At 48.5% G+C, this 26,447-nt stretch overlaps 2 protein-coding genes across 4 annotated transcripts; one reads left to right on the forward strand and one right to left on the reverse strand.

The window, feature by feature from the left end:
* Window positions 1-265: 265 nt before the first annotated feature.
* Window positions 266-10,037, reverse strand: VPS11 (VPS11 core subunit of CORVET and HOPS complexes). The gene is made up of 16 exons (XM_042474426.1): window positions 9,868-10,037; window positions 8,894-9,042; window positions 8,216-8,351; window positions 7,845-8,008; window positions 7,497-7,744; window positions 7,139-7,340; window positions 6,707-6,858; window positions 6,152-6,338; window positions 4,926-5,069; window positions 4,048-4,236; window positions 3,470-3,631; window positions 3,061-3,200; window positions 2,380-2,582; window positions 1,880-2,051; window positions 1,279-1,501; window positions 266-1,150 (listed from the first exon to the last, which is right to left on the reverse strand). Exons 1-16 carry the CDS (start codon window positions 10,001-10,003, stop codon window positions 986-988), a joined length of 2,772 nt encoding a protein of 923 aa, XP_042330360.1. The 5' UTR covers window positions 10,004-10,037; the 3' UTR covers window positions 266-985.
* Window positions 10,038-10,191: 154 nt separating this feature from the next.
* HYOU1 (hypoxia up-regulated 1) lies at window positions 10,192-25,982 on the forward strand. Of its 3 annotated transcripts, XM_042474425.1 has the most exons (25): window positions 10,192-10,463; window positions 10,497-10,633; window positions 11,919-12,012; window positions 13,022-13,100; window positions 13,649-13,803; window positions 14,301-14,377; window positions 14,543-14,724; window positions 15,502-15,617; window positions 15,866-16,049; window positions 16,256-16,390; window positions 16,583-16,665; window positions 16,779-16,911; window positions 17,082-17,269; window positions 17,661-17,799; window positions 17,881-17,941; window positions 18,355-18,437; window positions 18,743-18,922; window positions 19,360-19,565; window positions 19,712-19,799; window positions 19,887-20,009; window positions 20,515-20,648; window positions 21,323-21,407; window positions 21,784-22,036; window positions 22,173-22,262; window positions 23,058-25,982. In XM_042474425.1, exons 1-25 carry the CDS (start codon window positions 10,207-10,209, stop codon window positions 23,117-23,119), a joined length of 3,324 nt encoding a protein of 1,107 aa, XP_042330359.1. In that variant the 5' UTR covers window positions 10,192-10,206; the 3' UTR covers window positions 23,120-25,982. The 3 variants fall into 3 exon arrangements, with proteins under 3 accessions (XP_042330359.1, XP_042330357.1, XP_042330358.1); XM_042474423.1 differs by having other exon boundaries at window positions 10,192-10,633; XM_042474424.1 differs by having other exon boundaries at window positions 10,192-10,633; window positions 22,179-22,262.
* The last annotated feature ends 465 nt before the right edge of the window (window positions 25,983-26,447 follow it).

Consider the following 26,447-nt stretch of genomic DNA (forward strand, 5'->3'; position numbering starts at 1 on the left):
TCCCTCAGCCGTCTCTCCTGCTGAGCTCCAGCATTTTACAGGGACCAAGGGGAACACCACACCCCTCTCTGCCAAAAGGCAGATGTCTGGGGAGCAGCGATGTCACCTGTCACAGTCCCAAGCGACAGCCCTGGCATGGTCCCACATGCAGACCCCTTCCGCTATGCTCAGTCATGGAGGGCCCTGGCCTCACTACGTTTCCAGAGCAGCTCCTCCCAACAGTGAGAAACCACAGGTCACCTTTGTGAATAAAGGACGACACACATACTCTTCAAGCCATGCTTTATGTCATGGAAGGAAGGAAGGAAGGACTACACTGGGGTATTAGTGTCAGAAGCTATTTACAACTCGAACCCAACTTGTTTTCCCCTTCCTCCGCTCCCACATCCACTGCCCCATGCTTACTTCCACTCTTGTGCCTTACTAGGGCAATACTCCTCCAGCTCCTCACACAGGGCAAGGTATTCAGCCCCAGGAGACAAAACGTTTGAGGTTTGTTTTCCAGGTCAGAGTTACAGTAGCACACAGAGGCTCAGGCATGAAACCCAACCTGGCACCCTTTCCCAGAGCCATTATACAGTAAGACTTGATGAAACAGGGAAGGAAGTCTGCCTCCCGAGTCACAGAAAAGGCCACACTTCCCTGGGATGGTGCTGTTCTCAAGAGTTTTGTCACCCAAACCACCTTTGTCCCCAGTCTCTGGCTTGTGCCTGCAGAGGCCAATTTCATCCTGTGGCTTTGCAGGTGAGCAGAGATACAGTAATGCAAAGAGGGAAGCAAGAAGAACCTTCCCCATTTCAAATTATTTAACGTCTTTCATGGCAAACAAAGTTTTTACAAGGATATCCTGATGAGCATTCCACAGGCTCCCAGGACAGGAGGAAGGCCCACCTTGAGCCAGTTTCCATCCCCTGTTGGCTCAGGCCATAACCAGCAAGGCTAAGAGATCCCAGGACAAAGGGACGCTCGATCCATCCACCAGCATCTAGGTGCTCCGCTTTGTGTGTATCAGCAGGTCCCGCTGCAAGCCTGCATCAAGGGCTGAGGCAGACTTTCCTGGAGGGAGGTCTGTGATGAGGGTGAGTTTGTTGAAAACACCCCGGCCAAAATAATCTGCAACCACGGAGAAGCTGTCGTTGGAGCATTTCAGCTAGAGGAGAAGGAAGAGGAGGTAAATAACAAAACAGAACATTGTTTTAGGGTGAAGGGGGGGTGTTACCACTGGTTTCAAAGAGCCAAAAGATGGAGGGGAATCCAGCTGGGTTGTAGTTTCCCCACCTGGTGCTGGAACTGGTCATGCAAGTCTCGCTTCTGCTCTTGAGCACGGATCATGTCCATGACCTTGCGGTTCTCCGGCAGGCAGGTGGGGCACTCTGAGCCGCTCTCCGAGTAGCTCTCAAAGCAATGCTGGTGGAAGGAGTGGCCGCACAAAAAGTGCACCGAGGGCAGCTCCAGGGCACTGGTGCAGATGCTGCACTTGGTCTTCTGGAAGATCTTGGGGCTGGGGACAGGAAGGAAGGAGTGGAAGACATAGTACACAGACACACACAGGCAACACCAGCACAACATTCCGCTTTGCTTGGGGACATCAAGCCAATGCCACAAGATCCCCTTCCCCTGTTCCAAATGCCAAGGCCAGCATGGCAGCAAGAAAAGCAGCACTGATACTCTGAAGCATACCCAGCTGCTCAAAATGGCTGCTGAGCCTCCTTTCCAACAAGATCTCAACCCTTTCAGAAGAGTCAGACCAGGCTAATTGGCCCTACTGCATTCCCATGGAGAAAGGGGCAATGGGTAGAGGGCAGGTTAGCAGCACTGACCACTCTGGTGGCCACCTGCGCAAGACAAACACCACCTCAGCTACAAGGTCAATGGCTACCTCATTTTGAGCTCCTCGATCTCTTGGCGAATCCTCTTGGTCTCCTCCCGGTATTTGTGAATCCTCTGCTCATCCTGCTCGGTCTGTCGGCTCTGCCTCTGCAGTTTGCTGACCAGGTAATCCTTAATGACGGACAAGGTAGCCGTGGAGTTGTGAGCCAGAGTTTGCACCACTAGAAGATGATGCAGCCCATCAGCACAGAAAGGTGGGGAACAGGGAGACAGGACTAAGCTAAAGTCAGTAAAATCACACATTGGGCATGGGTGTGTGCATGCATGCAAGTCTCCAAAGAACACATGCAGAAAGCCACAAGCTTCTGATTCCAAAGATACAGGAAGCTCATGTCAGAATGTCAGTGTCCCCCACTTCCAACAGAGACCACCTGGATGTCAAGCCAAGCTGCCTCTTGGAATTTCAAGACATCTCCCCAAAGACTCATTCAGGCACACCCACCCTCTCCCCAGAAGTGGGTCTCTGCCCCAGGCCTCTGTTCCTCTCACCCAGCAGAGGTGGCATGAGGTTCTTGGTCTCAATGTGCTTGAGCACAGCTGTGATGTACTCCTTGCAGTCCTCCTCCTTGTGGGCGAAGTAGCCAAGGGCTTGTTCCCACAGGCAGGCCTCTTGGTCTCCATACAGCTCACAGACCTCCACCACCTTCCTGTATTGCTCATTCTGCATGTGGTAATGCATGATCTGCTGGAAGCTGGGGAGCAGAGGGGGAGAATGGTAGGTCAGTTTAGTCAGTAAAATGCTTCCCTGCCTGCTTTTTTGGCCACTGCATAACACGGTTGACTCAAGTTTACCTTGTAGTCTATTACGACACATCAATCTTTTTCACCTGTGCTGCTTTCAAGCCAGGTGCCACCCACCCTTTACTTGTGCATTTCATTTTCCCATCCTAAATGTAATATATGGACGACTGTTGCAAACCAGGTCATTTTAAATTCTGATCCTGTCTTTCAGGTATTAGCCCTCCTGATCCAATCTGATGTCTTCTGCAAACCTGATATGCATGCGCTCTATACCACCAGCCAACTCATTTAAAAAGATGACTGCATAATACCCAGCACTCGGGGTTCAAGCTAGGCCTAAAGCTGTTCCCTCCTTGATCAGAATCAGAACTGCCTCCTTCCCTCCTCTTCTACAATCAGGGCAAGGATCGTCAACTCCTCTGCACTCACAGCTTGCCCTGTTCATAGAGGTATAGGATGCCATCCTTGAAGTTGTGCATCTGGCACAGCACCAAAGCTTTGTCAAAGACACTTTGGAACTTCCCACTCTTCAGCAAGGAAATGGCTTCATTGTGCAGTTTCTCTTTGGCCTGCAAGGAAAAGGCAAGAAGATATCAAGGATTAGGAGAGACATTCCCAGGCCAGGATCAGAACAGAGCAAGAGGGCACAGGATAAAAGGAGCCAGCCTCTTTTGTTGCCAACAGAGGCAGAGAACATATTCACTGGACACCCAACCAGATGGGCCCACATGGGGCCTTGCTGCAGATGCAAACTAGTGAGGAATCTCCTCTTGGCAAAGGGAAAAAATAGGGCCATTTAGTACTATTGATATGTACACTGAGCAGAAAGACAACATACCTGTGGATCCTGCTCATGGGCCCAGTTCTGGAGGCGGAGCTCCAGAAGGGTATCGTACACTCCCTGCGGAGAGTTAGGCTGCACTTCCGACATGTGCTCCAGGAAGGCCTTTAGCTCCCGGGAATTGTTGGCAAAAATGGGAATGAACTCATCAGGGTTGGCCTAGACAGGAGGGAGAAAAAAGCCAGGCTGCAGGCAGTCAGTATCTCAAGCACCTTCTGACTTTGTCCTCCCAGCCAAACATTTCCTACCAGTAGCCCCAACACTCTGGAGTCCCCAGGGTGCAAGTGAACAACTTCAGGGGCATGGGAGGCCACCCACAGATGAGATGACTTCTATAAAAAGCAGCCGGGCAGAACCACCCCGATTCTGACAATGTGGCACTCCATCATGGGCATTCTGACTATGCACACCTTTCCCTGTATCCCAACATGCCCAGGGCATCTTCCCTTCCAACCTTTAGAGATGGTGCTTCTTCCCTTGCTATCTCTGCACGTTACTACCATTTGCCCCCCTTTAACTTTGGTTTAATTTTTCACTCAGCATTTTTGTGGCTAATACTGACCCCCATGCCGTACCTTCCTTCCTTCCAGCCCTCCAGGGCCCTCGCGATCTCCTGCTGGTCGATAGTCTGTGCACAGGACCTTGAGGAGCTCTGTTGTCTCATGTGGAACATGATGCATAAGGATCTTGCCATAGCGCTTCATGTTGCTCTCGGCCTGCTCAAAGGGTAGCTTGCCAATGTAGCGCAGAGCCTCCTGGTAGTTCTGTCAGGCATGGGGGGGGGGGGCAAAGAAAAAAACCTCATTTGGGGTTTAAATGTGGCTGTCACAGCAAAAGAGGCTCAGCAAATATCAGAAGCAAATGCAGGCCTCTCATTCCATTTCCAAATACGTGGGGGTCAGAATAAGGCAGCAGGGCAACCTCAGTTTTTCTCTACCACAGCAATGAAACAAGATCTTTCTGCCAAGCCTCTAAATGGAGACACCATCATTTTAAAAGTATTTGCTGCTGCCAAACTTGATGGCCCCAATCCTTTTAAAAATGAAAACACTGTGTCTATCTGGACAAATGAAAAAGTCATGGGGAAGAGGCTGAGAGGTGCCCATGCCCCCATGCCAGTCAACCCTTTCTTCATTTTCCATGCAGGAAAAAAGCTCACGTTTTCCAAGTTACACACACATTTGGAACTAGAAGCATCTATTAGAAGAGAAAATAATGGAGAAATAAAGCAAACTGCTCATGTTTTTCTAGGACTTGGATCAAGGGAGAACTATGTGGTCCACTGGATGCTGGTGAACTGCAACTCCTAGTAGCCCTAGCCAACATAAATCCAGAATGCTAGGATTTGCAGTTTAACAGTATCTTGGGACTGCACAATTCGCACCCCTGACCTAGATATACTGTAATATTAAAAACGTCTGCTTCATCAGCTAGAGGTATAAGATGGACTCACTTTGATATCCTCCAGCTGGATCTTGAGGTACCACTCGTGGTGTGCATGCTTCTCAGCCAGGTAGACGGCGTGGGAGTAACAGCCTGCTTGGCGCAGGACCCGGATGGCTGTCTCCACATCAAAATGCACCTCACTCTCGCTTGTCTGCATGAGAGACACATGTTGCAGTGGGCCCTGAATTAGGCATCCAGCCCTATATGGGAAGCCATCTGCAAAGGCAGGCCAATCCAAACCTACTTATGTGGATTCATGGCCCACCCTGCCCATGTGCCTGGAGGAGAATGCCAACAGGAGCCTAATCCTATAAGGGAAGGAGAACATATTGGCCCTTCTTGCCCTCAACAGCCACACAATGCTCCCATTTGAAAGATAATAATAATAATAATAATAATAATAATAATAATAATAATAATAATAATAATAATATTTATTTATATACCGCTATTCCATAGATCATAGCGGTTTACAGCATAGTAAAAACAATTTAAAAACACAATATACAATAAAATAACAAGATAAAAACAACAGTACAATTACAAGGCTGACAGAATGGAAAAATGTCACATTCAGGGGGAGAAAAATAACACCAACGTTCATGGGGAGAATGCCTGATGAAAAAGGTAAGTCTTCAAGTTTTTCTTGAAAACGTCAAGGGAAGTGGACATGCGGAGCTCATTAGGGAGTGCGTTCCAGAGTCTAGGGGCTGAGACAGAATAAGGCCTCCTCGTGACAGCGTAACGGACATCTGGAACCGTCAACAGATGTCTTTCTCCTGATCTAAGAGTGCGGGGCGGACTATATGGGGAGAGGCGGTCCTCCAAGTACCCTGGGCCCAAGCCATATAGGGCTTTATAGGTGATAACCAAGATGGGACCAGCTGCTTCTGCTTTCGCTCCTTTCAAAGGGAAACTGCCTAATGCTTCCAAATTTGGGGATTAAAGGAAAGTACCACCCACTCGAGAGAGAGGTTTAATTTGATTTCAGGAGAACCTACCCCTCGGGCACACAAGCACCAGACAGACTAGTTATACAATGTACATACCCCTTTCTCTGTTTTAATACCCCGTAAATTGGCATTACTTACTATAAATCACTCTGTAATCACTTTAAGGGGAACAGAGCATTAAATTTATTGAGTCATAGCACAATGGAGAAGGAGGAAAGGAACTTCCCAACCTCCAACTCCTTGTGCCCAATTCCCCAACTCCCCACTCTTTCAACTGCACCTTGATAAACTCTTCTAGCTTGGAGATGTCCTTCAGCTTCGTGTAGCAGTTCAGCAACAGCGTTGTGTGGTCAGCATTAGCCAAAGACTGCAGGTGCAGCATCTGCAAGTAGGCTGTCAGGTTGTGTATCCGCTGAGCATCCAAGAACTTACGGATGACATAGGATGGCTCTAACTTCCCAATGGTGCTAAGGAGTAAAGGGGCTTATCAGGACTCTCCTCCCAGTTACCTGAAGCCACATAAGAGGAGGATACCAGGAAAGTACACACAACCCCCAACATCTCGACTACAAATCAAAAAGATGTTGTTTCCTAAGATGTCTCTAATGAACAACTGAGGAGCCACAGCAACCCCCACTGGTGAAGTTCTGGGGTGGGCTTATTTTCCATCCCATGACTGCTTAGCAAATAAAGCAGTAAGAACAGGAAAGCAGACTCTGCAGATTCCAGTTTTCCTCCAGGCAGTAAGGCCTTGCTTGGGCTTAATTCTAAGCTCCATCAAGTGAAGAGCCCTGTGGAGATCCCCCACCCGCACTGGACAAAGCAGTGGACTTACCGGATGTACTGCTGAATGGCACCATCATGGTTGCCCTTGTTGTACAGATGGTCTCCATACTGGCGGAAGATCTCAGACAAGCCATCGCTGTCCAGGTGGTGACTCCGGGCCAAGTTAATGGCCATTTCAAAGAGGTTCTTCTTGAAGAGCATCTGTTGGGAAAGAAGCTTTGGCTAACAATGATGGTTCTTAAGGTTAGCATATCTGAGAGCAGGAGCTCCAATCCGCTGCTTCTTCCTCCTTGGACTGCCAGTATTTGTCAAGGCTCTTGTCACAGAAGCTGGTTCCAGAACAGCTTCCAATTCCTAGGTGGATCCAAATCAGGCTTCCCAGAGAGCCAAGCAGGCAACATGCTCCATATGCCTTCTGCCCAAGAGCTTTATGCCTCTCTGACACCAATCAAGCACAACAGAACAAGCTGGGCTCTCTTACCTCGAGCTTGGTTTGCGTATCTTTCTCCTGCAGCACATGGAGCTTCCCATCTCTAGTCAGCACATACAAGCACCCCCACTCAGCCAGGACATCCACTACATCATCAAAGCTGGAGCTGTATGCAATGAACTTGTTGCCCAAGTCATAGATGTTCAGGATTTGCTTGTCAGAGTTTTGTGGGTCATTCCCAGCAAATTCAGACCTGGAACACAGAGGAGCAAGAGTGAGGAACATCTTTCATACATGCAAAGAGGCTAGGAGTCCCTATTCATAGTTTCAATTAACAGTTCAAAAAAGAGTTACATCATGTTCACTAGGATGGTGATAAAAATAGTACTCTGCCTCGAGAGAGACTTACTTTGGAGATGTCTTCCGGTCCTTGGACACAACGACAAGATATCCACGATACCAGTGGGTAATCAGCTTTTGGCCCTCAAAGGCAAAACAGGGCCCACGTTCATCTGGCTGGTAGAGATAGACACATTCGTCTCCTGCCACAATGAACTGGAGGTCTTGGGAGGGATCACTGAGTGTGGAGCAGCGCAGACCACAGCCCCGTGTGTCCAGCTCAAGCTGTGGGTAGTCCTTTACTGAGAGCGTGTAACACTACAAAGCCACAAGGAAAAGGCAGCAATGAAGTTCTGAAGCTGACAAAGAAGTTGGCCCAGCTTTGACTCCCACATCCAAGCTCAACCAAGCTTCTCACCTGGATGTTCTCAGTGGTGACAACAAAGAGATGGGTTGTTTTTCCAGACTGGCGAAAGGCGAGGCCTGTAACTGGATAACTGCCCTCATGAAGTATCTGAGTCTTACTGTGCCGATCTCTCGTGATGTCTCCTTTTGTGAGCACCACACTCCCATCAGCGAAACCTATGGCAGATGAAGAAGAGAGTGTTACACTCCACACAGCATTTCTAGTCAGTGATTAAATCAACCCAATAGAAAGTTAAATTCTATCAACATGAAAACTAAGCATTTTCTCAAGAATGATGACAGCCCCCTTCACAAGCTCTCCTCCCTGCATAGGACTCGTTTTGAATGACTGCAGCTCACTGTAACAATTTTGATTCTGCTTACCAATAGCCATGAAGTTGAGATTCTCATGGACTGTGAGGCAGGACACAACTGTGGGCTTGTTGCCAGGAATTGCAGGGAAAATCCTAGTGCACAGAGGATTCCCACCATCGCGCTTCTCTAGGTTCCAGACTTTGACCTACAAACCACATGAACTTTATGGTCAGGAAAACCACACCAAGGAGAAACACCCTTTTTACTTAGAGATTTAAATGCTGCTGTGCACAAAAGGTATTTGTTTGCCCCTTCTGAGAGGAATCTCTGAACCTGGGATTGCAACTGTAACTGCAGCTACTGAGCAAGGCAAGGGCTGCAGATACATGCCTGAGGTTACCCTCAGATGGAAAACCATTGCAAGGCGAAACTCCAAGTCAAGAAACTGAAGGAGCAAGAGCAACAAAGAAAGCCTCAGCAAGCACACTGAGTCAAGTTGGTTTTCTTTTGCTTGATCACAATTAAACCTACTACACTTGTCCAAATTTCTAGCCACCTTATTAGAATTTTAAATACAGAATAAGTATTGACAGTTTCCAGAAAGTGGCCCCAAACGTACTGGCAACCAGAGGCCTGAACATTTTTCAGCCTTGTCAGAGAAACATAAAACGTCTTTCCCTGCAGCTACAGTAACTGCACATAACTTTCATTTCATTAAAAAGGTGAACTGGCCCCCCTCCAACGTACCAAAGGGTTAACTCCTTCCTCGTCTTCGCCCACAGAAGCCAAGATGCTGTGCTGCTTCAGCTGGAAGAGGTGCGTCACTCTCAGTTTATAGGCCTGGAAGCTACTGAGTTCCAGTGAACGTGGTAAGAACCATATCTGACCTTCCATATGTGGACCTTAATTAAGGGACCTTCCATGTAAATGGGAGCAACAACATTAAAAGGGGCTAAAAAGCTTAGTTTATAAAATGTTTATTCTTTCGCATTCAAACACTTCAAGATGTAACTTCACCCCGAAGGTGTGTATACAGGGGTTCCCAAATCGCTTCTCATTCAGACATGGAACGCATATGCTTGGATCGCCAATAGCAGCCCTGCGTTAGAGCTCACACAACCAGAGACACCGATGGCCATCTGATGCTCTCCAATGCCTGCTGTTAAGGAACCCACAGGCAAAGCACCCTGAGAGAGGCCCGCAGTGAAGAAGGGTCCATCGCCTTCTGAGGCAATGCTCTCCAATGCCAAAGGGCTCTCACCATCAGGAGGTTCACACTAACATTTAGGCGAAACCTCTTTCCTAACAGTTTCAGCCACTGCTTTCATGGCCAGCAGCCATAGTTTTGGTGTGGGTTTTTCGGGCAATGTGGCTGTGTTCTGGGAGAGTTTATTCCTGCCGTTCCACCAGCGTCTGTGGCTGGCCTCTTCAGAGAATGCTGCCATGGAAGAGAGTGGGGCGTACATATACATCTGTGACTCCAGGTTGGGAGGAGCGATTTCCATGTTAATCTGTGTATGGACCATGGGCCCCTGATGAGCCACACACAAACCCTCTTGGCCTATTCAAGAACGGAGCGATACACAGATTAACATGGAAACTCACTCCTTCCAACCTAATTGTTACTCATTGCTCTTACTCTGCCCTGGGATTCTGGGGGCTGCAATGGAAGACCCCTTTCTCGCTCGCTCCCTTCCCCGCCCTCCCGACGCGAAGGATATCCCCGAAGACGAGGCTGCCGCGTCCCGAGTCGCAGACGGTGATTCCGGGCGGCAAAAGGACGTTCCTTCCGTCGGGCGGGACGAGCGTCTCCCGGTCGAAGAAGGCGAAGCGCCGCCACTGCAAGTAGGCCGCCATCTTGGCCCCTCAGGAGAGATGAGGAGGAGGAGGAGGAGGAGGGCGGAAGTCTGGCCGGTCAGGTGACAGCGCAACTTCCGCCGCGGCGCTTCTACTTCCCGTTTCTTTCCCTTGCTAGGTTCCCCAGACACGCCCCTTTCTGGGACGGCGGGAGGGGCGGGGCGCTACGGGTCGGGGCCCCACCCCCTCTCCCGGAGCAGCCAATGACGCTCTCCCGACTCCCGGCGCCTCCGACGTGTCCCAATGGCGGACGAGAGTGGGCGGGGCTTGCGTGTGGCTGGCCAATGAGGTGGCGCCGCGTCCTGGCTGCCGGAGGCGGGGCCTCCGCGGAAGGACGACGACGGCGAAAGCGCTGCCGGCCGGTCAGTAAGGCAGGAAGCGACGAGGCTCAGAGGGAGACAGAGGCGCCGCTGGAGGAGCAGGGAGGGAAAGCCGGCTCCGTCTCTCAGGAAAGGCCGCGGAGTGAGGGCCTGAGGAGAGAGAGGGAGACAGAGAGGGAAGGGAAGTCGGCAAGCGTCGGAGGCGCCTTCCTCGGCCTCAGCATGGTTGGCGGCGGCAGCGGAGCCCGAAGGACGCCGGCCCTGCCCGCCTTGGCCTTCCTCTTCCTTGCCTGCCTGCCCTCCCGCTCAGGTAAGGCCTCCCTCCCGGGCATCCTCGCCGCCTTTGGCCCCTGCTTCGGGTGAGCCGGACTCCAGCGCCCAGAACCCCCAGGCAGTGGCCACGCCTCCTGTCCTTCCGTCTGTCTGTCTGCGGGGGATGCTGGGAGCTGGAGTCCGTCAAGGAGAGCTGGCTCTGCCCTCCGGGCGCCGCCGCCTCCTTTTCCAGGAGACTCTGTCCCCTATTCCTGGGTTCGTGCTTCTGCGAGGGCCCTTGGCTTCCATCTGGCCACTGTCCTCCATTTTGCGGAGCCTTGTCCTCCCTCGCACCGAGGAGGCCTGCACCCGGAGCCTGCCTTGAGGGGCTTTGGCCAGGCTGCGCCGGGGGCCCAGGAGGTGAAGCGGCGCCGGGGCCCTCCCCAGAGCCTCCAGGGAGACGTTTTCGTTTTCAGGTTCCGCCTGGCCTCAGCCCTGCAGCGCTTCTCCTGCTCCATTCATTGTGAGGGACAATCAGAGTTCAGTGATCTAGCCGTGCCAGGAGCACCTTTGAGATTCACTGGAAGAAAGACGTTGGCAGCCTGAGCTTTCCATAGACTTCAGTCAACTTCTTCAGATGCATTACGAACTCACTCCATGAAAGCTCATGGCGCCAACTTCTTTCTTTCAGTGAGTCTCAGAGGTGCTTCAAGATCTCTCTTCATCTCTGATTCTACCAAGTAACAGGGCTATATCTTTGAATTCTGTCGGGCGAACTGCAACCTATGGCAATCCTGTGACTGAGCAACCTCCCTGCTATCAACAGCCACGCTCAGGCCTTGCACACTCAGGACTGTGGCTTCTTTGAGCCATCTCCCGTTTCTAGCAGGCTTCCTCCTTCCTTCCTGCCTCCCGTTTTGCCAAGCAGTATTATCTTTCCCAACAAGTCATGCTGTTTCATGATATGTCCGAAGTATGACAGTTTTGGTTGAGCCATCTTGGTTTCCAGTGAGAGTTCAGGCTTGCTTTGCTCTGAAGCCCATTCGTTTGTCTTTTTTATCAGCCCTTGGTATCTGTAGGACTCTGCTCCAGCATCACATTTCAAATGGATTCATTCTCTTTCTGTCCGCTTTCTTCACTGCCCTGGTTTCACAACCGTAGATGTTAGGGCAAAAGTCCTATAAACAAACAGGAAGGGCATTGGGTGGCAGAGTTGTGTTGTTCATTGGTTGTGTGTCTTTACCTGAATCCTTGAAACTTCATAGCAGCGGGAGGGAGGGCAGCATTACATTATTTATTGCTGAAATTCTGAGCATATATGACTCCATACCTCCGTCCTGCAGATTCCTTGGCAGTGATGTCAGTTGACCTGGGCAGCGAATCCATGAAGGTAGCCATTGTCAAGCCTGGGGTGCCAATGGAAATCGTCTTAAACAAGTGAGTGGATCTGCAGCAACTGTTTCTCGATGTCTGGCCCATCTTAAGTGCATAGAAGGAGACTGACAACAGAACAGTGGAGGCAGTACTTTTAACACAGGCATATTATTTGTCCTTTCTGAAGCATCATTTTCTTGACTCCTGATTGTCACAAGGCTCAGTCGGGTTGGTCCTTAACGTTGGTTGCTAACTTGTAAAAGGAGAAGCGACTCCAAGAGTCACATCTATCTGGAAGCATTGTCTCTATATCCTCCATTAAGCAGCAGAGTGGGCAGGCTTTCCTTCAATTCCTCAAGTGCATTCTTCTGCTATTTTGGAAGTGTCTTAGGGAACCTGTGACAAAGGCAGGCCTTGGCCTAATTTCATGAGGCCTACAGCCATGTCCATCTTGTCAGATGCTGCACTTTCTCTTGATCTCCTTCCTTGGAGGTCTTTAAACAGAGGCTTGATGGCCATCTTTCAGGGATGCATTGATTGAGAGTTCCTGCATGGCAGAATGGGGTTGGACTGGGTGGCTCTTCAGGTCTCTTCCAATTCTATAATTCTATGAGTGCTCTTGAAATTGGTCTTTTGCTGAAGGGTAAGATGGCAGAGAGTCATAGCTCAATATCCAATCGTGCAGATTTGGTTCACTTTTGTCATTGTCCCTGCCCACCTTCAGAAGAGACTCCTCCAGTTCCTTACCATGCAACAACCCCCATGAGTTGGTCTACAGCTCTTCACTCCCACTCCTGCCTTGGAGAGCTCCTTCAGGGTCTGTCCACTGGACAGGAGTTTCTAAGAAGGGGCATGTCCTCAGTGGTGGGACCCTAGTTTGTGTTCAGAGGGTCTCTGTCTCAGACCCCAGTGCCTCCACTGTCTGTTCAGGTAACAGAGGATAGGGACATTCTGGAAGGCCTGCTATTGCTGCTCATAATAGAAAGGTCTGGGCTAGACAGACAAACAGCCCGGCCTGACTCTGGGCAGTACTCTTTTCTCCTTTTCAGTGCAATCTCCCTTTTTGTTTCAGGGAATCTCGAAGGAAAACCCCAGTGGTCGTGACCCTGAAGGAGAACGAGCGCCTCTTTGGCGACAGCGCTGTGGGAATGGTAAGCTCCAAGGTTCTGCTTGCCTGTCAATATTGCCTCATCTTGGAGCCACTTGACTTCATGGATCTACACAGCTTGAATTATTTCTAGGTTCCACCTGTTCCCCTTGGTCCCATTTAGCAGCCTCCATAGTACAAAGAAATTGATCATTTTTGGGAACTCAGACCTCACGTGTCTGGAGATTACCTTTGTCAATTATAGGTTCCTGCTTCTGGAGTTGCTGCTTGCCTTCATATTGAGCACTGCCTTTTTATCTTCAGCCCTCCAGAGGTTGGACATCCACTTCCAGAAGCCCCAGAAAGCAAGGCTAGCTGTCAGGGATTGTGGGACCTGAAGCGTAAAACATCTAGAAAACAAAACGTTGAGAACCACAGCCAAAGAAGGGCATTTTAGCTTTTGGAAACAGAGCGCATGACATATTGGTCTGTGGTATTTCCTGTGTTTTCATATGACTAAATTCTAGACACTTATTAAATGTGTATTTCTAGAGAAGGGGTTAAGTCTGATCAGGGAAGAGCTCTGTGCTGTAACATTCTTATTTTTCATAGGCCATCAAGAATCCAAAAGTGGCATTCCGGTACTTCCAGGACCTTCTAGGCAAGCACATTGATAACCCTCAAGTGGCACTATATCAGTCACGGTTCCCAGAACATGAGCTGGTGAAAGATGCAAGGAGGGAGACAGTCACCTTTAAACTGTCAGAGTGAGTGACCAGTTTGGGGTTTACCAGGTGATGGTGCGAAGCACAAGATGATGTCACCTTTCCCTGTTTGTGCCTGGAGTTCTGCTACAGGGGTCTGGATGGAGAGATGTCGTTATCAGCTTGTGCTAAGGTGTATCGTTCTGTCAGTCCCACTGGGCTGGGTGTCCATAAGGGATGAAGCTGGTCCATATCTATTGAGGGGAAGTCAGGTGTTTTGGTTACTTTTCCTCACAGCCTGATCTGTGACAGGTGGTAGCTATGGACACCTACCCATTTCAACTATCTTTCGGAAGGTCTTAAAGAGTATGAAAAACAACAGACTAAAAGCATATTGTTATGTTATTGCACCTAAAGTAAGCCTTCTCCCTGTCAGCTGCAAGACATCATCTTGTGCTCACCTTCTGCAGTGCTAGATATTTGTAGGCAAAGAAGCCTCTAAAGGACACTTTTCACATAAATGCATACAATTTTTCCCCCATCTGTGTTCTTCTTTGCAGTAAAATGCAGTATTCTCCAGAAGAGATCCTGGGCATGGTCCTTAACTATTCCCGAGCATTAGCTGAGGAGTTTGCAGGTTTGAAATGACTGTGTGTCCATGTGTGTGGCAACACAAGTGCAAGAGTGTTACCAAAAAAGTGGGGTGTAAAAAATGCCGAGACTTCCTCTTCCCTCACAAGTAAAAGAAGAGAAGCTAAAGACCCCAGGAGCTAACGTGGCCCCCTTCTGTCCCATTTTGCAGAGCAGCCCATCAAGGATTCTGTCATCACTGTCCCGGCCTACTTTAACCAAGCAGAGAGAAGAGCTGTCCTCCATGCAGCAAACATGGCAGATCTCAAGGTTTTGCAACTCATCAATGATAACACAGCGGTGGCCTTGAACTACGGGGTTTTCCGGAGGAAAGACATCAATGCTACAGCCCAGGTGCTTCTGATGGAACAGGGTTGCAGGAGCTTTTGAGCCCTTTCACCCAGGGTTCAGACTCATTGTACTTCTTCAGTCCTGCCTTAAGAAAAATCTGAGGAAATTGGAGAGATTGTTCTTTTTTGTAAATGAGTGTTAAAAAACCCAAAGCATGCTACAATCACTCCTTGAGTTCAAGCATATTGTAATGAGGCATAGCTGTGCATGTACACTTCCCAGGCCCTGAGATCTCTGAGAGCAAGGGCTGACTAGTGAGTGGTTGGGTGTCTTTGCCCCTTGAAATCCTCAGAGAGCTGCTGTTGACCAGACAAGCCTGGGCTAGGTGCACAAACAGTCTGATTTGGCATAATTCAAAGGAAACCATGTTAGTCTGGAAAATCAGTGTGGAAAGGAATCTTGTAGCACCTTTGGGACTAACTGAAAGAAAGAAGCCGGTAGCATGAGCTTTCGTAGCCTTGAGTCTACTTCCTCATGTATTAAGTGGATGATCAGGAATAGGCTGTATCAGTGAATGGCAGCAGAAATGCAAAACGTGATTATGGAGATGAGGTGACAATTTCAGTTTTAGTCTTTAAGACTGGAGAAAGGATGTTACCTAAAGCCAAGGTGAATAGATGATCATATGAATGGTGGTGAGAATATTGGACAATAGTGTGGAAACCAGAAAGAAAAAGTGATCTGGCATAAAGTAACTTCATATTTTTAAACCTGAGAGCTGCTCTCCAAAAACTGAGTCCATCCCTATTTTGTTTAAAGTGTTTCTTTACTGATTTCCAGAATATCATGTTTTATGACATGGGATCTGGCAGCACTGTGTGTACCATTGTGACTTACCACACTGTGAAGACCAAGGACTCAGGGACCCAGCCTCAGTTGCAGATCCGAGGTGTTGGGTAAGTCTCTCCTCCCCCCAATCCCTGGCTTGGAAATGGACCTCCACTCTCCTGGCTGGGAAGTTGGGCATGAGATAAGAAGTGAAAGAGAGGCTTTGTCAGTCCAGAGCAGGAAGCCCATCACATGAAGCACAAATAAAAGCTGTGCATTAAAATCGGGGGATTGGGTTAAAAGGAGAGAGATGCCAAGCCAGAGAGGTTGCTGCTCTCTGGATTTCTGCTTCCATGGTCTGTTTTATTTTCCTCAGATTTGATCGCACGCTAGGAGGGCTGGAGATGGAGCTGCGCCTTCGGGACCATCTGGCCAAGCTCTTCAACAAACAGCAGCCATCAAAGGATGTCCGGAAAAACCTCCGTGCCATGGCCAAACTCCTGAAGGAAGCTAACCGCCTGAAAACTGTACTAAGTGCCAATGCTGACCACATGGCCCAGGTAGGTTATGTGCACAGGAATGGGATTGATGCCTCATGGCACATTTCCTCAGGTTGTTCTGAAGAGGTTGGAGGGGTGGTAGAGATGGTAGACTGTGATGTTTTGGGGATGAAGGAGTTTCCTTGTGATGGAAGAGGTTTGGAGTGAAATGCTGTGTGGGATACGTTCTGTGAGATGGCATACACTTGGTTTCTGTCTTTTCTCAGATCGAGGGCTTGTTGGATGACATTGATTTCAAGGCCAAGGTTTCACGGCAGGAGTTTGAGGATCTGTGTTCAGATTTGTTCCAGCGGGTTGCAGGGCCTGTGCAGCAGGCACTGAACAGTGCTGAGATGAATCTGGTAGGTATAGAAGTGTTTCTGGTGCAGGAGCTGTACTAATGGTGTATAAATGCTAGCGTGCAAATGAGTAGATATTGTCTAGTCCCCTGCTTTTGCCACTCAAATCTGCAGAGAGAGAATTGTCGCTTAAGGAAAGTCTGTCTCAGCCTGTACTCGCAAGAGTCACACCACGTATCTTTTTCCATTTTTTAGAATGAAATTGACCAGGTGATCCTAGTTGGCGGTGCCACCCGTGTGCCCAAAGTGCAGGAGTTTCTGCTGAAAGCCGTTGGCAAGTAAGTACCAAGCCATTGTGTACTGTGCACCCTACCTCACACAGCCCCATCTCTTCTTTCTTTCTGGCCAGAGCAGGGTGGCCCTTAAGCTCTTCTTCTCTTTCCAATCTCAGGGAAGAGCTGGGCAAGAACATCAATGCAGATGAAGCAGCTGCCATGGGTGCTGTCTACCAAGCAGCTGCCCTCAGCAAGGCGTTCAAAGTGAAGCCTTTCATTGTCCGTGATGCGGCTGTTTTCCCAATCCAGGTGAGGCTCTGTGCACAAAGGGCACAATGTATGGTGAGTGTGTGTGTGTGTGATAAAGCCCATCTTTGAAGCATCCAGAGACAAGGATGGATCTCTTAAACTTGTTGATCTGGCTATCCAGCATGGTGAAGAGTGAGGCTGTGCTTTCCCCTCCCCTCCTAAACTCTCAGGTTGAGTTCACTCGTGAAGTGGAAGAGGAAGATAAATCCAAGAGTCTGAAGCACAACAGGCGGATCCTCTTCCAGCGCATGGCTCCCTATCCCCAGCGCAAGGTCATCACCTTCAACCGCTACACAGATGACTTTGAGTTTCACATCAACTACGCAGATATGGGTTTCATGAGTGAACATGACTTGCAGTGAGTGCCTTTGTGGGTTTGCCATGGAGACCAGGGCGTAGGGAACCCGCTCTAGGAAGGGATGAATCTTCGGTGATGCAGCCTGCATAGGCCATGCACCTGAAGGTCTAATTGATCACCCTTCCTCAGACTCCCAGAGATTATGGCTGTCCCTGGTCTCAAGAGAGAGCTATAATTTACCAGAACATTGTGCTGGGCATTTCCTTGTGGGACTTGGAGTGGGTGGCTTAAAAAGAGGTCTGCATTGATTCTTCTGCCCACTGTTTTTAACAAGGTGGTATGTTCCTCTCAGTGGAGATGGAGGCTGGGAATAGAAACAAGAAGGGAAGGAGACAGGAATACCCATTTTGCTCACCCATATTTCCTTATATTCTGGTGCTGGTCTTTTCAGAGTCTTTGGGTCCTTGAATCTCACACGGGTGAAGCTGCATGGTGTGGGTGAGAGCTTCAAGAAGCATTTGGATTATGAATCCAAAGGTATCAAGGCTCATTTCAACATGGATGAGAGTGGCGTGCTGAGCCTCGATCGCGTGAGTATTGCTGCCTTGCCCTGCATTTGGAGCCATCACTTTCCAGCTGAGTCTCACTGGTTTTCATCTGTTATTTTCCAGGTCGAATCTGTGTTTGAGAAAATGGTGGAGGACAAGCCAGAGGAGGAATCCACACTGACAAGTAAGCTCTTTGGGTGGCAACAGCTGCCTCACCATGTCATGATTCAGCCACCCCAGTGCCCAGGAAACTAGTTTCCAGTTCCCAGCATCTTCTTTGGGGGTGGGCAGCTGAGAGGTGAGAACTTGCTCCCCATTTCCTACCCGTACCTCTTCAGCTAGGCAAGGTGTGACTGCTAGCACTGTCTCTTTGTGGTTCTTTTCCTCCTCGCCACCTCTGGCCCTGCCTGCCTTTCACACTCCTGTGTCACATAGAGACAGTAGTTTATGCATGCCAGCCTTTTGCCATATGTATTACATGGAATTTGGTTCCTTGCCAATAAGGAGGGTTCAGGTGGGACGCAGAAGCTGGATCACATGCAAGTTGGGCCTGTACCCTTCTGAGGAGTTTCTCTTCTTCTCCTTCTCTTTGTTTAGAGCTTGGCAACACCATCTCCAGCCTTTTTGGAGGAGGCAACCCTGTGCCAGAAGCCCCTGAGAACCTGACTGAGACTGTGCAGGTGAGGTCTGTCTGTGAAGCGGCTGCCAGCTAAACAGAGGGTTTCAGTCCAGCACAGCAGTCAAAATGGGTCAGAAAGGGGAGCTGGTATAATCAAATGAAGGGACGGGACCTTTGCCCAACCACAAGAATTGCCTTTGCTCCTGTGCAGCGCAGGGGGGTTCTTGACTGGGTGCATAGGAACAGTCATGGGGTTAAGAGGAATCCTGAACTAGGTGGTGGCTTTGGGTCAGCCTGTCCAACCCTCCTGACTTTTATGTACCAGCTCCTTACTACCTCTGGCCCTTGGGCATTTTCCCACTCCAGGAAGAAGAAGAGAGCCAAGTGGAATCTGGCAAAAAGAATACGAAGGATGAGGCTGGGGCTGCTAGCAGGGAGGACGAAAAGCCATCACCAACACCATCCCCTTCTCAGGAGGAGGCTGCTGGAGGGGATTCTGCAGCAACAGACCAGCAAGAGGAGGGTGCAGAAAAGCCAGATTCTCCCGTGAGCAAGCTAGGAGATTCCCCACAGCTGCCTCCTTTCCCTCTGGTGCTAGGGAGCAAGAAAGATGGGGCTCACCTGGGGATGAAGTAGGGAACCAAAACATTTGCCTGCTTGTGGGAAAGGAGTGGGTGGGGGTCTTGCTTTCAGGACTGATGGATGTGGGGTAGCATGGGGTGTCCTTCTGAAGAGTTACCACTTGCCTCGTATTAATCTGTTTTCAGTTAGTGTCTTGTAAGCTTCTCTCCACCTCATGCTTTCTGGTGCTGTTGGAGCAGACACGCACTTTGATCTTTTTGCAAGGTCTGGATCTTGTGGACACCCTAAAGCTCATCCTGCCTAGTTTCTTGGAAGGGATGACCAAATCTGAACATAAAATGAGAAACTTTAGCTGGTCCCTGACAAAAGCTCTTGTACTTTTTGGAATCAATCCTTTCTAGGAAGCCCAAGAGATGCCTGGGACGGAGAAGGGAGAGGAGCCTACAAAGAGCCCTGAAAGCAGCAGTGGCAAAGCGTCCGTGGAAGAGGAGGAGGAGAAGCCAAAGCCTCCCAAGAAGCAAAAACTGGTGGAGGAAATCACAGTGGAACTGGATGTGAATGATGTACCAGACTTGCTCCCGAAAGAGCTGCAGGACTCCATAAAGAAGTAGGTTTGGCATTCTCCCCAGAGCCCCCGCTGCCTTTTCTCAGCAATTGAAAGGCAGGAGGGGTGAGTCTGCTGATAGTGCCTGGGGATTCTTCATTTAGAGGTGGATGTGAATCTGGCGCTTTATCCTTTGACCCCAACCTCAGGTTGCAAGAGTTGACTGAGAGAGACCTAGAGAAGCAGGAGAGGGAGAAGTCAGCTAACAGCCTCGAGGCCTTTGTCTTTGAGACTCAGGTAGGAGAACGGGCCAAGGGCAAAATTTCCCCAGGAGTTATGGGTAATTCAGTTTAAGAGAAATTTCTCTCTTTTGTGTCTTACCAGGACAAGCTCTATCAGGAGGAGTACCAATTTGTTTCAACAGCAGAAGAGAGAGAGGACATTTCCAAGAAGCTGAGCAAAGTTTCCAGCTGGATGGAAGAAGAGGGCTATACAGCCACAACTAAGGTTGAGATATTCTGGACACAAATTGGAACCTTACATGGCTTGGGCCAAGGGGCAGTTATTTGTGCCATTAGACTGAAAGATTGACAAGAATGTTATAGCAGCATTCCCTTGTCAGAGAAATCTAGAAATCTTGTCAGAACTGGGTGAAAAAAAATGTTTATGTTAGCTGTTCTGAGCTGCTTGTAATGTGACACCAGACTGATCCTTCCTCAAGACATGGTCTTATGCAAATCTAGCTACATTTCTTGCATGGACTGCCACACTTTGGCAGTGTGTAACCACAGCTGTACTTTGCAGGGACCTGGTTCTCTGATAATGTCGTCCATGTGTTACAGGTGTGTTTCAGGAACCCCTAAAGATATTCTGTCCGGCCCTGTATGCAGACTTGGCTGTGATGTTCCTTAGCCTTCACTTCTTACACTTGGTCCATCAGCAATTCACCTACAGCCTGGGCTTGTTCCATAGCTGTATCTTTAATCACTTTAATTTCTGTTCCAATTTCTAGGAACTGAAAGAGAAGCTTTCTGAGCTGAAGAAGCTTTGCCGGAGTCTTTTCTTCCGTGTGGAGGAGAGGAGGAAGTGGCCAGACCTCCTGGCTGCCCTGGAGAGCTTGCTCAATCATTCCAGCATCTTCCTGAAGTAAGACTGGCTAAAGCAAGTTGGATGGGGAAAAGAGACTTGGCGATGTGGAGGAGCAGCAGCTTTAGCTATATAAGCTGCCCAGGGACTTGAACAGATGAGAGTGACCTCTGGCACTGACCTGTGTGTGCGCACGCTTGCAGCACTGCCCGATATATGTGGCTGACTCTGCCTTTCCTGGGTGGGATTTTAGTCATCTTTATGTTTCCTGCCTTTTCCCAAGAACTGGTTTAGAAGAAATTACAGGGCGGGATGTAGTAGTTATTGTGTGCCTTTGTTTCTGACTTAGGGAGACCCAAAAGCAAATCTATCATGGGGTTTTCTTGACAAGATTTGTGCAGAGGAGGTTTACCATTGCCTTCCCCTGAAGCCAAGAGACTGGGCCTTGGCCAAGGTCACCCAGTGGTTTTCCACAGCTGAGCAAGGATTGAAACTTTGTTCTCCAGAGTCTTAGACCAAATCTCAAACCACTGCACCACACTGCCAGGTTATAAAAATTAAAACAATATTTTTAAAAAAAAATACCTGTAAGCAAAAATGTTCCCCCAAAAACCCTATTGCTCAAAGGTAGCTATTCAAATAACTAAAACAGTTAGGAAGCAGGTGTATGGGTCCCGCATACCAAACTCACCAGCCAAAGAATTTAATACGTTCCTTGCTACTGTTTTTTTTAGGGGAGCACGGATGATCCCAGAGATTGATCAGATCTTTACGGAGGTGGAGCTGAGCACTTTGGAAAAAGCTATAAATGAGACAATGGTAAGGATGTGGGGTGGGATCAGGATTTGATTGAATATCCATGCCAGAATGAGGAACTAGGAGAGTGTGTGGTGGAAAGGGTCCCATTTGGTCTTTCACCTAGGTTGGCATGCTTTGGATCACAACTGGCTTTATCAAATAACCTGAGTTCTGGTGTTGTAGAAGAGTTAGCAAAACCATTTTCAATTTTATCCACATCGTTCATGATTTTTAAAACCTAAACAGAGAAGTCAGAGTATGGCTTTGGCTTCTAAGCTGTGATGATCTGTAGTGCACTGGATGTTGTCGCCTAGGACTTTTGTCAAGATCTGACTGTGATTGGCACCAGGACTAAGGATCTAACGTATTTCTCTATTTTTGTTTGGTTTCTTGAAAGCTATGGAAGAACGAGACTTTAGCAGAGCAGAATAAGCTGCCTCCCACTGCCAAGCCTACGCTCCTTTCCAAAGACATTGAGCTGAAAATTGCAGCCCTGGATCGGGAAGTGCAGTATCTTCTCAATAAAGCCAAGTTTGCAAAGCCCAAGCCAAAGAAGAAGGAGAACACCACAAAAACAGAAGCAGGCAAGAATGCCACCGTGCCTCCAGAGAGTGAGAAAGTCATTCCTCCCAAGGAGGAGAAGCAGGAAGGTGAGCAGGCCCTTTATCTTGGTGGGGTGCACTTTGACCATTGTATACATCCCATTAAATATCACATTATGTGCACTCAATTTTTAATGTAAAAAGACTTCTGTGTAACTAGAGATGTTATTTTTCCTTCTAAAAGGAGCAGACGAACCAGAGGACGCCAGCCCAGTCAAAGAGCCGCCCACGGAAGAGCCGGTGCAGTTGGAGAGTGAGTCGGGACCAGGCACAGGTAGGCATAACAGAACTAGGATCTCAACCTCCTTGTTTGTCTCCCCAGTTTATATTTGAGTGTTAGGGCTTCCTCTCTGAACCAGGCAGTTCCTGGACTTCACAAAATAATGTCTGGGAGGAGAATTCCACCACTTTGGAGCAGCCGCTGAATAGGCCCCATTTCCCATATCCTCATTAAATGTGCCTGTGATGGTGGGACCGAGAGAAATCCCTCCCCTGGATATATCAAAATAGCAGGAAGATGCTAACTTGGCCACCCTGGGATCCTAATGAGTCCCACTAGTTTTGCTAAGCTGTTTTGATGCTGAAGCAATGCCAACAATTTCAAGGGAGTTGATCCTAATACTGTTATGACCAGCTGCTGAATTGCAAATACTGTAGTAATTGGATCCAAAGGGAATCGGATACTGCCCTCCCACTATCATGGGCTCTAGCCAGGACAGCCAATGAGGAATGCTGGCAGTTGCAGTCCACTAGCATCTGTGAGACTGCGTGGTTCCTCCCACTCACCTGTTCATTCCAACTGCCATTCCTATCATCCATTTCAGTCTCTGTTCTTTTGTTGCTTCCTCATTTCTATCCACAAGGCCATTTTGCAAGCCTTTTGTCCTCTGCCTGTCTTCATTTACCCACCCACCCCCCTTGTCTCAAGAAATGTCTTTTGGCTGAGTATGTCCTGTTCTGAAAGCATGGCCTCCCCTTCACATTGTGGTTATTTTGATGTGAAAGTTGTGTTTTGTGTGGTGTAAAGTCCTAGTTTATTTCATTATCCATGTTTATTTCTTTTTCACAGGCCCACATATTGAAAAACAGTCTGAACCAAGGGAAGATACTAGAACCAATGATGAATTATAACAGTTCCTTAAATCTCCCTGCCCATCGACATCTATTTATTTACAGTTAACTCCGTGGTTTTAAAAATGGACCTGGTTAGTGGAACACGGCACAAACTGACAAAGAGTGGCAATAGAGTTGTACTCCCTTCCCTCCTCCTTCCATTGGAAATGTTCTTGGTGATTTTGGTGCATTGTCCTGTCTCTTTACCTCCTTTGTTTTCAAGTGTGACTTTCAGCCAACTGGAAACTCTTGCTGTGCTTTTCACAGCACTCTCCCTGGAGCTACCACTTCTGGCTGGTAGATAATACTGACCTAAAACGGTTCTAGGAAATGACATGGAGCAGGACTTGCCTGGGCTTTGCCTTAACCTGGCGAGGAGCCGTGGGTGCACTTGCGTCTGCACCTGTGCTAACTGTGAGAGGAGCTAACAAATTGCAATCGCCTACTTCAGTCTCATTGTGTGCATGTTATCACATGTGGTAAAGGCCTCTTTTGTTTAGGGCTGTTGCACCATTTCTCTGCCTTTGAGCTTCTCTGTAACAGAAACGGATGAAACAGAAGTGAGGTATATAAAAACAGCAGATGGTACTCAAAAGGAAGAGCAAGTTCCTCAATGCCACCCCAGCAGATAAGGAAGAGAGACTTGCATCAAACTTTCCATCACCTGGTAACATACCTTTGGCAGAAATTGCCCAGATTTGATTACAGTTAAGAGGCCAAGAGACTATGTTGATGCGATAAAAGAGGAGGCTGATCTGTCCTGCCAAAACAGGGTTAGCAGTCCCCTTCAAATTTATACTGTATTAAGATACAGGTTTTTCCATGTGTCTTTTATTGGCTCTATAAGTGTATAGTTTCTGCTTTCTGGCACAGTTCTTAATGTTGGCATTTCCTTCTGGTGCTTCTATTCCATGGTAGTTTTGGAAGCAAGCTTGCAAAGTGTGCTCATGTGCATATACGTGTTCCTTCTTTAATTTGATTACCTTCCCTTGCGACTGTATTACTTCAGTCAACGAGTGGCATAGAAAGGAATAGTTTGGACTGTAAGGTGGTTTTGGCTTATTGAAAAAGAAATCCTGGTGCTTCAGTTTTCAGAAGCACAAGTAAGTCCATAAACACGTAAAGCTAAAATGTGTCCCCAGCTGTCATGACACGGTGGAGGGAAAGCAAGCCTCTTGCCTCCATATCTCTCTGAAACTTTCACATCAGTGGGAGTCTTTTTATTTGTCCTCATTGCTGCTATACAGTAGTAGCTCACTGCCCTCTAGTCTCTAAAATCAATTTAGAAAATGAGCTGCTTTTGAATAAACTGCAAGTCTTGTCCAATTCTGCAGCTGCGGAGGCCTCTTTTCTCCTGTGTATTTACATAGAAGTGGTAAGGCAAATGCTAGGAGTCCCCAGAGCAAGGTGTGTAGGAAAAATACAAATTATGGGTGGTGTGGCTCATGGTTAAAGCCCCCCTGCATTCAGGTAAGCAGCATTGGACATTTTACCTTGGCATTTTTCTCATGCCTTTTTTTTTTCCCAAAAGAAGAGAGTATGTGCGCATGTGCTGACCAACATGTTTGCAGGCGGCTTTCTTAAAATGTGCATTGGGCCTAATTAAAAAACCAACTGTTTCTGTATACCTCCATGTTGGGCAGAACGTGCATTTCTACTGTGAGTCTAGACACGAAGCAAACGGGGTCTGAATGTAAAACTCTTGTAAAATGCTTCTCCTGTCTTGTGCTGTCTAGCCTTATTCCCCACCGCACCCTGGAACATGGCAGGCTTAGACGTTCCTTTAACCTTTATTTTATGGAAACCTTGAGTTGGGAATTGGTTGGGGTGGGCTCCCGTCTTTGGCTGCATCCACACTGGAGAAATAACCCACTTTAAGTCTTCCTGGCTCAAGTCTATGGAATTCTGGGAGCTGGAGTATGTTGTGGGGCCTTCCTTAAGCTCTGCTCTGGGCCCACAACAAACTCCAACTCCCAGAGTTCCATAGCCTTTAGCCAGAAAGAACATTTGGGTTATTTCTCCAGTCTGGATGCAGCCATAGTTTCTCTGCTGCTGCTTGCTGCCTTTGGAGAATGGCCTAGAGCTCAGCCAAGCCCACCTGGGAATCCATTGCGCCAAAGAGTGCCATTGCGTACCCTGTGGGGAAAACCTCGTTCAACACCTGTTTGCTGCATTGGCACTTAGTCCATCTGGAGCTGTTCATTTTCACATTGACGACGTTTCTGCGCCTGTCGGTCAGTTCTGTTACCTTTTTGTTGAGAAGGGAGGGAAGGAGGAGGGGGATCGTGGTGTTGAAATTCACATCATCATCATCGGGTTGAAATGTACTTGCTCCTTTTGAGGAAATGGTTTCAATAAAAACAATTTGCTTTTCTACAGTCCTTTGCTGTTTTTAAAGAGGAGGTGAAAGAAGTGAGGTGGGTTTCTGGCTGAGCTTCATAGTTTCCCTTAGGCCTGGGGCCTGCTGCATTCCTGGCATTGGCTGTGGTTCCTTGAGGCTCATGGGAGCAGGGAACGCCAGAGGCCCAGGCTGGGTTCAGAGCTTGGGATAGTGGCACTTCAGGGCCTTATTGCACCCTTAAATTGGGAGAATGCAGCACCTCAAATGATTTCAGAAGAAAACCAACCTTTGCTTTATATGTAGCACCCAGCTTCCCTAGACTTCAGTCTACTTCCGCAGATGCCTTTTAATAAACAGATTTTAATATAGAAATGCATCTGAGGAAGTAGGCTGAAGTCCAGGAAAGTTAATGCTGCCAACTTCTTTCAGTGAGTCTCAAAGGTGCTGCTACTAGATCTCTCTACATACTGACTGATTCTGCAACTAAGGCAGCTATATCTTTGAATGCTTGCTTTATACATTAAAGATTATACTATATATGGAGTAGGAGGTTTGTTGTTTGCCTTTGAGTCGTTTCTGTTGCAGGTTTTGCTTGGCCCTCTTCTGTGGCTGAGAGAGTGTGACTTGCCCAAGGTCTCCCACTGGGATGGTTAATCTGCCTATGCCTTGGCTCATCAGCCCTCGGCCAGAAGAGCGAGAATCTTGGGGGGCAGCTGTGGAGGACGAAGGGGAGCTAGCTGCTCCTCCAGCGGGAGTGAGACCCAGAGCAAGCCAAGAAGACAAAATGGTCAAAGGCACTGGCGGTTTCCGGTTTGGCTTCTGAGGCGGGAAGCGCATGCGCCAGAGGGTGATGCCGTTGCCATGGGGATTACACATGCGGCGCGCACGCCGCCCCGATTGGCGGAAGGCTCCTGCGGCCCAGCGGGGATTGGGCGAGCCGAGGGATTGCCGTTTCCCTGTCCAATGGGCGAGAGGGACGCTCTGTGTGGGCGGGACTTCCGCGGA

The sequence above is a fragment of the Sceloporus undulatus genome, chromosome 6 (genome assembly GCF_019175285.1).
Source record: "Sceloporus undulatus isolate JIND9_A2432 ecotype Alabama chromosome 6, SceUnd_v1.1, whole genome shotgun sequence".
Taxonomy (NCBI): Eukaryota; Metazoa; Chordata; class Lepidosauria; order Squamata; family Phrynosomatidae; genus Sceloporus; species Sceloporus undulatus.

What these genes read in the sequence shown, in the direction of transcription:
- VPS11 (XM_042474426.1), bottom strand. Translation starts at nt 10,003, where the DNA reads ATGGCGGCCTACTTGCAGTGGCGGCGCTTCGCCTTCTTCGACCGGGAG. An exon ending in GACCGGAAGACATCTCCAAA is followed by an intron (nt 7,341 to 7,496) that starts GTAAGTCTCTCT and finishes TCTGTGTTCCAG; the next exon opens with GTCTGAATTTGCTGGGAATG. An exon ending in CTCTATGAACAGGGCAAGCT is followed by an intron (nt 2,583 to 3,060) that starts GTGAGTGCAGAG and finishes TCTGCTCCCCAG; the next exon opens with CTTCCAGCAGATCATGCATT.
- HYOU1 (XM_042474423.1), top strand. Translation starts at nt 10,207, where the DNA reads ATGACGCTCTCCCGACTCCCGGCGCCTCCGACGTGTCCCAATGGCGGA. An exon ending in ACAGTGCTGAGATGAATCTG is followed by an intron (nt 16,391 to 16,582) that starts GTAGGTATAGAA and finishes TCCATTTTTTAG; the next exon opens with AATGAAATTGACCAGGTGAT. An exon ending in CATTCCAGCATCTTCCTGAA is followed by an intron (nt 20,649 to 21,322) that starts GTAAGACTGGCT and finishes TGTTTTTTTTAG; the next exon opens with GGGAGCACGGATGATCCCAG.